A 13,340-nucleotide genomic window follows, 5' to 3' on the forward strand; every position below is an offset into this window, starting at 1 on the left:
CTTGAACTAAAGAGGCAACTCCATCTGCCAGTAGCAGCCATCTGAGGGAGATGTAACGCACTTAGCCAGTGTGTTATATTCTTTGTTTTCACAGGGCCCACAAAGTGCTGAGCACATTTTTCAAATGAAAAGGAAGGAATGGTCCCTAAATTAGTCACAATGTAAAGATGGAGAGTGGACTTGGGAGGGGGCAAAAGAAACCAGTAGTTTACCTTTTAACAATCCATAGTTTTCAAACTGTTATTTTGAAAAAAAATATATATTTTTTTCTTCTTAGAGTGGTGGGATTTACGTCTTAGCCAATCAGAAAGGCTGTGATGGTGATCGTCTGTACTATGATGGTTGTGCCATGATTTCTATGAACGGAGACACTATTGCTCAAGGATCCCAGTTTTCACTGAATGATGTGGTAATAAACTCAGGCTGACTGACACTGCGAGATTCATTTCACTCCTTGGTCTCCCTCAGCATGGCATTGCTATCCTTCTCTCAGACCTTGTTGCAAGGTGAAGTCAGTGGGACTGCTTCTACACTGAGGCTTTTCAGAAATTCTCCTGCCATTAGTCTAGCACAGGTTCAATTCCATTGGTGCTAGGAAGGCTGGATGTCCTAATATAGACCAGGCAAGTGCCTTTTTACTAAGTTATCCAACCCTGCTCCAAGGGGGTCTAGATGTCACAATGGCACAATTGGGGGCAAGCAAAATAATCACTTGCCCCCAATCCACACTAGCACTTCTTGTTTTGCCTGCAGCGATGGAACTGCAGAAGGGGAAGAATTTCTGAAAATCCTTATGTAGACCAGGCCTGGAGGTTTGGATATCACTGTGGTGAGGAGCAGGCCTTGTTGGTTTATATGTGCTTATTTAAGCAATTGGACACAAAGGTGTCAATTAGAGTGTAATAATTATAGGCTCAGTTTTGCAAACCCTTATGCAAACAAGAAACTTGTTAAGTCAGTATGAACTTTCTCGTGCAGGGATTGTGGGATAGTCTATTGTCCAGTGCATTCAGTATAAATTGTTCTTATTTAATTAATGTGAGGAATCCTATTGAAGTCACTGGTTTTATGCTCATAAGTAGATTGAGCAGGAAATATCTACAGTGTAAATGACTGAATCCCTTTTTAAACAATTCTTTGTACCGTACATTTGGGTTTGGAAAGCCATTCTGTACCTGTGTCGGATGTCTAATTTTAAATGCCTTTCACCAGGAAGTCTTGGTTGCTACACTGGATTTAGAAGATGTTCGAAGTTATAGGGCAGAAATTTCATGTCGTAACCTAGAGGTAAGAATTCTTCAAAAGTGTTTGAACTTGTGCTCTTTGATGAATTTCAATAAGTCATTGAGTCAACACATCTTCAATTATTGAAAGAGAGACTGTTGAAATACTTAATGCTTTTATAGATAAATGCTACAGTAAAACTGATGACTTTCTAAATTTTCTATTCTATTAATTAGGCAAGCAAAGTGAATTCCTATCCCAGAATAAAAGTGAATTTTGCTCTGTCATGTTCTGATGATATATATGTACCTATCTGTGAGCCAATCCAGTGGAGATATCATAGTCCTCAGGAAGAAATCTGGTAGGCATAAATGAGGTGGGGAAATGAATTTACTCAAAATAAAAATATAGTCTGTTGCATAGTTTATTGGTAAGGTTAAAAAAATTTGGACACTAAAATTATTTCTTGATGGTATGCAAAGTCCTAACGGGAAAGTGTCTAAACAAAGGAGATCAATAAAGATGGATTTTTAGATATGAAATAGTTCTTATCTTATAACTGTTCTGGAGTATTTATTAGGGCTGTCGATTAATCGCAGTTAACTCACACGATTAACTCAAAGAATTAATCGTGATTAAAAAAGTTAATTGCGATTAATTGCACTGTTAAACAATAGAATACCAATTGAAATTTATTAAATATTTGTGGATGTTTTTCTACATTTTCAAATATATTTATTTCAATTACAACATAATACAGTGTGTACAGTGCTCACTGTATTTTATTTTTATTACAAATATTTGCACTCTAAAAATGATAAAATATTATTTTTCAACTTACCTCATACAAGTACTGTAGTGCAGTCTCTTTATTGTGAAAGTGCAACTTACAAATGTAGATTTTTTTTTTTTCCTTTTTACATAACTGCATTCAAAAACAAAACAATGTAAAACTTTAGAGCCTATAAGTCCACTCAGTCCTATTTCACGTTCAGCTAGTGGCTAAGACAAACAAGGTTTTTTTACATTTACAGGAAATAATGCTGCTCGCTTTTTATTTACAATGTCACCTGAAATTGAGAACAGGCATTCGCATGGCACTTTTGTAGCTGGCATTGCAAGGTATTTACATGTCAGATATGCTAAACATTCATATGCCCCTTCATCCTTTGGCCACCATTTCAAAGGACATGCTTCCATGCTGACGACGCTCGTTAAAAAAATAATGCGTTAATTAAATTTGTGACTGAACTCCTTGGGGGAGAACTGTATGTCTCCTGCTGTTTTTCCCACTTTTTGCCATATATTTCATGTTGTAGTAGTCTCGGATGATGACCCAGCATGTTGTTCATTTTAAGAACACTTTCACTGCAGATTTGACAAAATGCAAAGAAGGTACCAATGTGAGATTTACGCAAAGAAGGTACAAATGTAAAGATAGTTACAGCACTCGACCCAAGATTTAAGAATCTGAAGTGCCTTTCAAAATCTGAAAGGGATGAGGTGTGGAGCATGCTTTCAGAAGTCTTAAATGAGCAACATGTCGATGTGGAAACTACAGAATCCGAACCACCAAAAAAGAAAATCAACCTTCTGCTGGTGGCTGGTGGCATCTGACTCAGACGATGAAAATGAACATGCGTCGGTCCATATTGCTTTGGATTGGAATGGTGGTTAAAGCATTAAGGGACATATGAATCTTTAGCGCATTTGGCACATAAATATTTTGTGACACCGGCTACAACAGAGCCATGCGAATGCCTGTTCTCACTTTCAGGTGACATTGTAAATAAGAAGCGAGCAGCATTATCTTCTGCAAATGTAAACAGACTTGTTTCTCTGAGCGATTGGCTAAACGTGAAGTAGGACGGAGTGGACTTGTAGGCTCTAAAGTTTTACATTATTTTGTTTTTGAATGCAGTTTTTTTGGTACATAATTCTACATTTGTAAGTTCAACTACAATACTTATAAGGGGGGAATTGAAAAATCCTATTTCTTTTGTTTTTTACAGTGCAAATATTTGTAATAAAAAATAGCTAGAAAGTGAGCACTGTACACTTTGTATTCTGTATTGTAATTGAAATCAATATATTTGAAAATGTAGAAGACATCCAAAATATTTAAACAAATGGTATTCTATTATTGTTTAAGTGTGCGATTAATCACGGTAAATTTTTTAAATCTCTTGACAGCCCTAATATTTATATTTTATAACTTTCAGCCTTGGCCCTGCATGCTGGCTTTGGGACTACTTAAGACGCAGTAATCAGGTAAGAACTCTCTTTTCAACATTGTCTTCTTATGTTTTAACCATAAGAACGGTATAGGTAGCTTGCCTCTACCTAGATTTCTTTAGAGCAAGATTATTCTGGGAGACTTTTCACTAGTATCTTCGGTTCAAGCTTAAAGCACTTATTCAAGGTGTGTCTAACTGTTCTCTTCAAATCTGTTAGTGCCCAGTCCTGCTTTCTTTAAATTCAATACAAAACCCCCATAGACAAAGGGATTTTTTTGTTTGTTTTTGTTTTTTTGGTAACCTAAGTTGGTGCTCCAGTTTCCTGCAAGCAACATATTTTTAATGGCATGATAAAAACATCCTTTCTACCCTGTACCCAGAAACAATACACCAGATTCATTGCTGACTTGCAATCTGATTAAAGTCAGTGGAATTGTGTAGGGTGTAAATCAGCACTGAATCTGGCCAGATTGTTTAGGATCCCTCAAGAGAAATTCCTTCTAAGAGCTTCATGCATGAATCTGTTTCCTTTGTGTATTCATGTTGCTGTTGACTTTTTTTTCTTCTGCTTAGTTTTGGGCCCTCTTTTCATCATGCACATCTCTATGCTGTACATCACACAAGTGCTGAATTGTGATGCTTGTATTCTTGCCAGTTCTGGGCTTGCTCCTGCACCCGTTGAAGTCCAGTAGAAAACTGATATTGACTTCTGTGGGAGTAAGACTGGGCCCATTATGGCTGTTATTGGGAGAGGCGCATTACTCATGCTTTCCCTGTAACATGAAAATGGAGGGTGACTATCATGTAAACTATTGATGAATAGGACAGTGAATTTAAGATTTAACCCACAACAACAGTTTATTGCATCTGCAACATATTCAACTATTGCTAACATGCACACAGATGAAATCTTAGTAGAAGTTGAGTGCCTACAGAGAGACATGAAAAAGTACTAGTCAGTTACAGCTCTCTAAAAATAGATGGTCCCTAACTATAAAGAAAACATACTGTATCTATTGCAAGGTAACTGCTTTTACCATTCCTTGCCAAAATAATGCTGATGATCACCTTCCATCTTCTCAAAAGCCATTTTAAGTAGATGAACAAAAAAAAGTGACAAACATACTAATGGCTTGATTCCAAAGATTGTGTTTTGAAATAAGCAGAAGATCACATTAAGCAATGATCCAAATTAAACAGCGTGGGTTGGATACTAAGAACGCCATCCTTCTTAATTGGCTTTCCTTAACCACGCTAGAGGGTGAGGATCTGTTCAGCAGCTTTTTCTAGCCGTCAAAGTAAAAGGTTTAACCTGAGACTTGGCTTGGTTAGCCAATGCAAAGTGATAAGGGTGTGAAATGCTTTGCTAGATCTGTTTTCCAACGAAGTACTACCAAACTTGACTGGCCCTGCTGGCTGGAGCATGCATAACTCACCTGAGGGAGGGACACAGGAATGGGCTGAACATATTGTTTCTGAAGGGTAAAATACATTTTTACAATGGCACTTCTTACAGCTTTTTCCATTGTTTGCTGTTTAAGGCAGGATTTCTCTTACCGCTTAGTGGTGGAATTGACAGCTCTGCTACAGCTTGCATTGTGTATTCTATGTGTCGCCAGGTTTGCCTTGCAGTCAAGAATGGAAGTAAGTTGGTGTGTATGTGTGTCCTTGTCAAAGTAACCAAGCTTGCTAATGGTTAGAGGTAGATGAATATTAGCCATTAGTATAGTACATAAGGTGCAACATACTGGTCATGTGCTTAATTAGAGATCAGGCCCAAGCGCTACATTTCAGTGGAGTGTGGTAGCTAATTGCCTTAGATGCCTTTTGAGAAACCCAGCCAAAATGTGGATCCAGATTTCAAAGATCCTCCAAATTGTATGTATGGGTTTTGGTCAGCTATGAAACTCAGGCTATGTCCACACTTATGGCGTGTGGAGTACACATGCAGCATGCCTGCTAGTGGGGATATAAATAGCAGTGTAAATAGTGAGGCATGGCTTAGGTGAATAGAATAGAGTGCCCTACATGCCTGACCCTTGAGGGTGTACTCTACATGGCTCTCTATATGCCCAAGTAGTGCCTTCTACGTTGACACTGCTGTTTTCAGCAGTGTAGTGTCTCTCTACCTCCCTGCTGCCAGAGCCTTTCCCTGCCACAATGTAAAGCTGCAGTGGGGGGAGGAAGGGGAAGAGCAGCAGGGAAAGGCTTCAGCAGGAGACGACAGCAGGGAAGGGCTCTGGCAGAAGGGAGCTGCCAGAGCCTTGCCCTGCCAAGATCCCACTGCCAGAGCCTTTTACTGCCGTGTGTAGCTACATGTGTAGTGTATATCTTCACTTATGGGCAAGGCATAGAATACATTGCCATGGATCTGGATTATTCTTTGGATTTATCATCCAAATTTTGGGATGTTTGGGTCTGGTGTTCCAGTTTATTGTGGGAGAGTTTGTTCATTTTGGGTGAAATTCAACTGTGTACATCGGCCAGCTCAGTTCTTAAGCCGTGCTTAAATCTCACACACATACTTAAGGAAAGGTAAGCCCTGAAATTGGGTTGAAGTAGTCCATAAGCTTTGTACTGGATTAGCATTTCATCCTTATGAAGCCTCTTTGTAATACATGGGACAAAACTTTTTTATATTTATAGATGCAAAACCAGCAGCAAACTCAATAATTCTCTTTGATGGAGTTGAGAACATTTGAAATGCCAACAAATGAAGTGTTACCTTATTTTGTGAAGGGTTGTTGGGAGGCTTAGTTCCTTTATGATTGTAAAGTGCTTTGAGATCCTCTAATAATTGGTGCTATGGAAGAGTGAAGTATTATTAGCAGTAGTACAAGGTATCTGTGATGGTTCATCTGATTTCTCATTTTACTTTTACTGCATTGTCTGCAGATCAAGGTGTGCTGGCCGATGTACGTAGGATAGTGAATGATGAGACCTATACTCCTGAGGATTCCCAGGAATTCTGTGGACATATCTTCACCACTTGTTACATGGCTAGCGAGAACTCCTCCCAGGATACATACAACAGGGCCAAATTGTTGGCTGAACAAATAGGCAGGTATACAATAAGAAATACTTGGATTAAATAATGTTGCAGTTAAGATTTCATATACAGTTTCAGGTTTTCTAAAAGACCAGTATGAGAGTAATAAAGGTGGTAAGTAGAATATTACAGCCCTTAATACCCGAGTGTATGTGTGGGGGTAGGCATTGGGGGAAGAATAAGGAAACCAGTCAACTGAACTTAAAAAGTCTGCATTCCAGGCTCCCCAAGTCTAGAAGCCAGATATTAGGTGGTGGTAGGCTTTAGTGCCTTAGTCCTGTGTCCTTGATTTACATGCTAGAGAATTGAGGGTTTGATTATTTTCTTCACATAAGGAAGACAAAATTAAAACCATTTGTTTTTATACTGTTTTACCTAGTCATACGCATGCAAACTGATTTACTTGTGCTTGTAATCTTCTCAGCTATCATATAAATCTAAACATAGATGTGGCAGTGAAAGCCATTGTGGGGATTTTCAGTATGGTGATGGGCAGATCTCCCCAGTTTCGTGTCTATGGAGGGAGCAGCAGGGAAAATCTGGCACTACAGAATGTGCAGGTATGCTTTTGTTGCCCCAAAGGAACCACCCCACACAACCCTTCTGATACTAACATTTGGGGATTAAGTGACACTGGGTTGCGGTCTTCACTAGTCAGCTGTAGAGACCGGAGTTCTAAATGTGGCTTAGTTCTGAAGTATGCTGGGCTCATCGTAGTTCCTAGTGGACATTTGAATTTGACTTTGAATTCTGTTTTATGAAATTTGCTTTGTAAATCTGCTTTTTCTCAATTTGATTTGTAGGCTAGAATAAGAATGGTCCTTGCCTACTTGTTTGCTCAGCTGAGTCATTGGGCTCGCGGGATGCCTGGCGGGCTTCTGGTGCTCGGATCAGCCAATGTGGACGAAAGGTTGGTGAATATTAGAAATCTATTAACAAGTCATTGGGAGTCAAATTCACTGCAGTCTTTTGTAACTCCACTGGATGACAGTATATACCAATGCCCCAGAAAATATAATTAATTTAAGAATGAAATGAGTGTACTGGAATCAATGAAAACATGAACTGAACCAAATCAGTAGACATTTTTCAGATGCCCATTAGAGAATTGGTGCAGTAATTTGATAAAAAGAACAGCTGTTCCTTTCTCAGTAATCTTCAGTAGCGAAGGTGACCCATATAGTAAATAGAAAACGAACGTGAAGCTAATATTTTGTCTTTTTAATGCCTTTATTATTAGAGATTTAAAAAAAAAAAAAACCCAACAACTTTGGAAGCCATGCAATATATTTAAAAATATCAGGACCAAGCTTAGTAGCTTGGTCACAGTATGATGGGGCATCACAAAGGACAAGGTGACCTGTGACTATGGGAGCCTGGAAAGGTGGGATTTTAGTTGCTATTGAGGTAAGTAAGGAAGTATTTTAGTTGTTTTTGTGTGAAATGCCCTGCTTCATTGGTTGGTGGAGGCATCAGAATTAGATTTACAGTTTGCAGATCCTCACATTGTAAATGGGGGAGTTGGGCATCAATACATTGCAATGTAATACAAAACAACAGTCAGACATACTTAAGTAAGCCCAGGGTTAGTGGGACTCACGTTAGCTGACTTGTGTTACAGAACCCTGGGCTTAAGTGTCTACATTGTATTTAAACCCTACATTGAGACTTGTCTAACCTAGGGCTCAGGCATCCACACTGCAGTGCGCAGACTTGAGTCAAAGTTACCATATCCCAAAGTCTCCTGTAATGTGACCACTCTAGCCTTAGGACTGTGATGCACTGTGGGAAAACTTTACTGCCTGCCCTGCATGCTTTACATAGACTCATAGACTTTAAGGTCAGAAGGGACCATTATGATCATCTAGTCTGACCTCCCGCATCACGCAGGCCACAAAGCCGTCCCAACCCTTTCCCTTGACGCTGCTGTAGAAGTCCCCAAATCCTGTGGTTTAGAGACTTCAATCAGCAGAGAATCCTCCAGCTAGCGATCCCCGCCCCATGCTGCGGAGGAAGGCGAAAAACCTCCAGGACCTCTGCCAATCTACCCTGGAGAATTGAGGGGTGGTTGTTACAGGAAGTTTGAATAACCCACCTAACCCAGGATGCTCTCTGACAGTGTGCTTGCAGATGGGTGATCAGAAGAGAATGGGTTAATGCTGACCTGAGCTGCTATTGTTAGCTAAGGGTATGGGGGAATGGCTTCCCTTTTCAGTAGAGTGGACTGCAGATTGTTGGGATAGAGAGGACTAAGGAAGTTGTCCCATGGAATTGTGGGATACTTTTGGATGAGTCCCAGGACCCAAGTCAAGCAGCGCTGCATCTACACTGCAAAGCAATAGGGCTTGGACCCTGGGTCCCGGTTTCATTTGAGCTTTGACCCTAGAGCTCTGCAGAGTCCTGGGACCCTGGGTCAGTGTAATTGGAGTGTAGACCCAAGTGGGGGTTGGCGTAAGCCTGGGCTAAAGCATAGTCTTATGTTGGAGTGTAAACATTAGAGACCCCAATCAAGATCAGGGCCCCTTTAGTCCAGGCTCTGTACAAACACACACTGCATTAAAGCTGTCCCTGCAGAGGGAGCTTACAGTCCAAATAGAGGCATAGAGACTTTCCCAAAGTCATGCTGAAGCTCAGAGGCAGAACCCACAGCTCCCAAGTCCTAGTTCAGTGTCCTATTCACTGGACTATTTTGCCTCTCCTCAGAGTAGCCTGTAAATTACTTACCCCTCTGATTTCCCAAGAAGATGAGATCAGGTGGTCTCTGAGTGGTTGGATTATCCAGGAAAGTTGAGACTTCAAGAGGGAAGGGCTCTAAGAAGTGGCTCATGCCAGTCCTGGGAGGCAGTCAACCTACATTGCTTCAGGAAATAGAGTCTTCGTTTTGTTTTTATTTGCAATTCACTTGTAATACATACAATGCTAACTGCAGTTGCAGTAGGCATTAAAATATTATCACCTCCCTGCCAGAGACATAATGGGCATTAGAGTAGCACTACCACATCCGAACAATAATCTGTTTAGCCCTTAATGTCCCAGTGACTTTAAAAAAATGATAGCCTTATAAATACACATGAAAACATAAAAGGCCCTATTTTTATAATCTTGGTTGTTATATAAAGTTCCTTATTCTCTTTCAGTCTTTACGGATACTTGACTAAGTACGATTGCTCCAGTGCCGATATCAATCCTGTTGGTGGAATCAGCAAGACTGACTTGAGAAGTTTCATACAGTATTGTATGGAAAACTTCCAGCTTACAGCACTCAGAAGGTGAGTGGTCAAGTAATGATTCTTAGGCCCTGTTTTAGCATCCAGACTCCTCTTCCTCTCCTACAGTGTGTGCACATTTGTAACATAATGGAACTCCAGTTCTGAACCTCTTACGCCACTGTAATACATGTGATAAATAATAATAACTTCTGTGTTTAAATGTAGCTGCAGCTAGTATATTTTTCCTGATCAGTGTGGACAAAGATTTTTCTCTGAAAACCAGGCAGCCTAATAGCACTATTAATATTGGCCCTCTATACCTACCAAAACTCTGTAGTCTTTAGCATAGCTTTAAAACAAGGATATATTATGGTTCTTGCAAAATAAATCCAAGTGAATATTTGTCAAGGAAGTTATGCCATAACTGTGCTAGCAACTATGTTTAAACATGATTGCTACTAGGGCTGTATCTACATCAGGGTTTATTTTTGGCAACTTTTTTCTATCATTGCTAACACCAGCTGGTTGAGGGTGCTAGTGGAGACCATGCTGCTATGACTGCCTACGTTTTTACACTATATTACCCCTCTACCCCGATATAACGCTGTCCTCGGGAGCCAAAAAATCTTACTACGTTCTAGGTGAAACTGTGTTATATCGAACTTGCTTTGATCCTCTGGAGTGCGCAGCCCTGCCCCTGCTTTACCGCGTTATATCCGAATTTGTGTTCTATCGGGTCGCGTTATATCGGAATAGAGGTGTATTTAAAAGGGACAGTGTTAATGCGGTCAGCTTCAGGAGCTGTTCTATACTAGCTTTCCCAATGTTGTTACCATAAGGGGAGCTTCAACAGTGAGAGACTCTTGGCAAAAACTCATTGTAGGCAAGGCTATGCTCTTTTTCAGCCTTAGCCTGGACAGGGATTTAGATGGACGCAAGACTGTTTATTTGCTGTTTCTGTGAATGTAGCACAAACTATCGAAAACTTTCAGTTGCAGAACTGATTGTTGTTGTGTTTGAATCCTGAGGTCCTTATTCCATTTATACTCAGACTTGACTCAGGAAAATATATTATAACTATGATTTTACAATAAGCGTCACTCTGTGCATCTGGGAGAGCTTTTGGCACAAATAGCAGTAGTCTAGTAGCTGTCCCATTTTCTTTTCGCGATCATTTTGCAGGTTGTGCTCCCCAAATGAACTTAAATAAAGCACTTGATATTTAGCAGGCCAGTCAGTTAACGGGATTGGTTTGAATGAATGCTTTTTCCTACACAGTATTATATCAGCTCCACCAACTGCAGAGTTAGAGCCCCTGGCGGATGGACAAGTGTCTCAAACTGATGAGGTAATGGGCAATGACTTTAAAAAATGCTCTGGTAAGCCTTATTCACAACTTGTTTTTTGTTCAGTAGTGGCGTTGCTGTCCCTCTTCAAACTATGACTAAGATAAGTTTCTCTCCTTTTTGAATGGTCTCATAACCCATTCCACAAAACAGGTCTGTAAACATTAATATCTGGCACCAGGCTTGTTTATACAGGCCAAGAGTTTCAAAAGTAATGCGTTTTTGGATGCCTTGAGTTTTGGGTGCTCCACTCAAGATATCTCAGGGGTCTGTATTTCAGAGGGTGAAGGCACAGCCCTTTCTGAAAATCAATCCCCTTCAAGGCCTCTCAAATTGGGCCCCCCAAAATGGGAGTCATTCAGAATCACAAGTCACTTTCGGAAATATTGGCCCCAGAACTTTGTTTCTTCATTTCCTTTATTTAGTTGGATATGAGATCAGTGTTCAAACTTACAGAACTCCCCTGAAATCAAGGATGGTCTAAATTCTAGGGAACTGTAGAGTGTTTCTAGGAAAGTGGAGGGTAAGTCAGGGCAGAAGTTCGCTTCTTGTCTTCAAGCAGAAGGCCAACATCTAAGTTTATCTTGCAGACTTGAAGCCTGTGTTCAAGTACCACAGAAGGAAAAATCCTTTTTATTCAAGAAGTGTTCTTGCTAGCTAGACGCAATATATTCCCATAAAAAAATTCTGAAATTCCACTGCAGTCCTTATTTTAAATGGAGATGGATTTTCTAATTAGTATTTCTCTGATTAACTGAATTTATTACAGTCTCCTATAAAATAATGCAATCTGACTCATGTTCTACATTTTCAGTGCCCTTTTTGTGTGTGATATTTCAGGAAGATATGGGGATGACCTACACAGAGCTCTCAGTCTATGGCAAACTAAGGAAGATGGCCAAGGCTGGACCTTACAGCATGTTTTGTAAGCTGATCAATATGTGGAAGGAGATCTGTACCCCAAGAGAGGTAACAATTAAAAAAAATCTTGTATTTAAAATCCTCCATTAACAGAATTTGCGCTTGGAAAAAGATCACGTGTAGTTTTCATAACTTAAGAGGAACAGCTTAATCAGTCTCTTGTATTTAGAAATACCCTAGAAAGGTTAAAGGAGAAAAGATCAAATTTCAAGAGAAATCTCTCTGTGGAAACCTGCCCACTGACACTGATCACACAGCAGCCACTGTCTGTGTTGTGTTTTGCTGTTTTCTGCTTTTACAAGCTGGCACAGATCCTTGAGTGATTCCAGCCTTTTGTCTATACTGCAGACTGTTAGATCAACAGTTAGGTATTCTGAAGGGAACTGTTTATTTTTAGATCTATACATGCAAGGCCAAATTCTGCCTTCCCTTATATGCGCCCAGTCCCCATGAAGTTAATGGGTGTACCATGAATATATTGCAGGAGAGAAGGTGGCTCTTGATTTTCAAAACACCTAAAAGAAATCCACGTCCACATATCCTGTGACAGAGTTGGTTGGAGGGGTGTCATTTCCATGACATTTCAATGGGCACTTGCTTTTATCCCAGCAGTGCCCTTTTTGGGACCTCTGTGAGGTAGGGAAGTTCTATTATTCCCATTTTACAGATGGGAAGCTGAGGCACAGAGAAGCTAAGTGACTTGCCCAAGGTCACACAGGAAGTCCATGGCAGAGCAGGATATAAAATTTGGGTCTCCCACCCAGGCTAGTGCCCCAACCCCTGGGATATCCATCATCTCCCTTTATAAGAAACATTTACAGCAAAATAGTACAGATGTGTGTTTCATTGTGACACTTTTGTGCATTCTGATACTTTAAATGCATATTACATAGCTAGCTTCCTCTGTAGTAAGATACATTAGTAGTGGTAACTAATATATATAAATTTGGATTTGTGAATTAGCTCTCTCCAGAGTAACTTGCTCATCTAGAATTGTGTTTAAGTTCTGAGAAATTTCAGTTGACCTGAAACTGTGTTTTGTACACCAGGTGGCATCCAAGGTGAAGCATTTTTTCAGGATGTACTCAATTAACAGACATAAAATGACCACCCTCACACCTGCCTATCATGCTGAAAACTACAGTCCTGACGACAACCGATTTGACCTGAGACCTTTCCTTTACAACTCCACCTGGTCCTGGCAGTTCAGGTCTATAGATAAACAAGTAAGCATAGTTCATTTCTTCTCTAGGTTTATTTTAAATCATTTGTGATGCGATAAGCTCAGTTCCAGTATGTCTACATAGACAAGTTTCCTATGATCTAATTCTTAGGAGAGCATAATAACTTTAAC

The 13,340-nt window shown here is 40.1% G+C and overlaps 1 protein-coding gene across 5 annotated transcripts in view; it reads left to right on the forward strand.

The window, feature by feature from the left end:
• The window catches only part of NADSYN1 (NAD synthetase 1), a 28,128-nt gene that overhangs the window by 9,711 nt on the left and 5,077 nt on the right, over positions 1-13,340 (forward strand). For 3 of the 5 annotated variants that reach the window (XM_054027857.1, XM_054027856.1, XM_054027858.1), the window contains 12 exons: positions 278-409; positions 1,213-1,287; positions 1,461-1,585; positions 3,447-3,495; positions 5,003-5,105; positions 6,357-6,525; positions 6,935-7,070; positions 7,314-7,420; positions 9,648-9,779; positions 10,998-11,067; positions 11,906-12,034; positions 13,036-13,212. In XM_054027857.1, the coding sequence (XP_053883832.1) occupies positions 278-409; positions 1,213-1,287; positions 1,461-1,585; positions 3,447-3,495; positions 5,003-5,105; positions 6,357-6,525; positions 6,935-7,070; positions 7,314-7,420; positions 9,648-9,779; positions 10,998-11,067; positions 11,906-12,034; positions 13,036-13,212 (1,404 nt within the window). Of the gene's footprint in view, positions 1-277; positions 410-1,212; positions 1,288-1,460; positions 1,586-3,446; positions 3,496-5,002; positions 5,106-6,356; positions 6,526-6,934; positions 7,071-7,313; positions 7,421-9,647; positions 9,780-10,997; positions 11,099-11,879; positions 12,035-13,035; positions 13,213-13,340 lie in introns of those variants that run through there. The other 2 variants (XM_054027855.1, XM_054027859.1) reach the window with 2 other exon arrangements.

Source organism: Malaclemys terrapin, chromosome 4 (genome assembly GCF_027887155.1).
Source record: "Malaclemys terrapin pileata isolate rMalTer1 chromosome 4, rMalTer1.hap1, whole genome shotgun sequence".
Lineage (NCBI taxonomy): Eukaryota > Metazoa > Chordata > Testudines > Emydidae > Malaclemys > Malaclemys terrapin.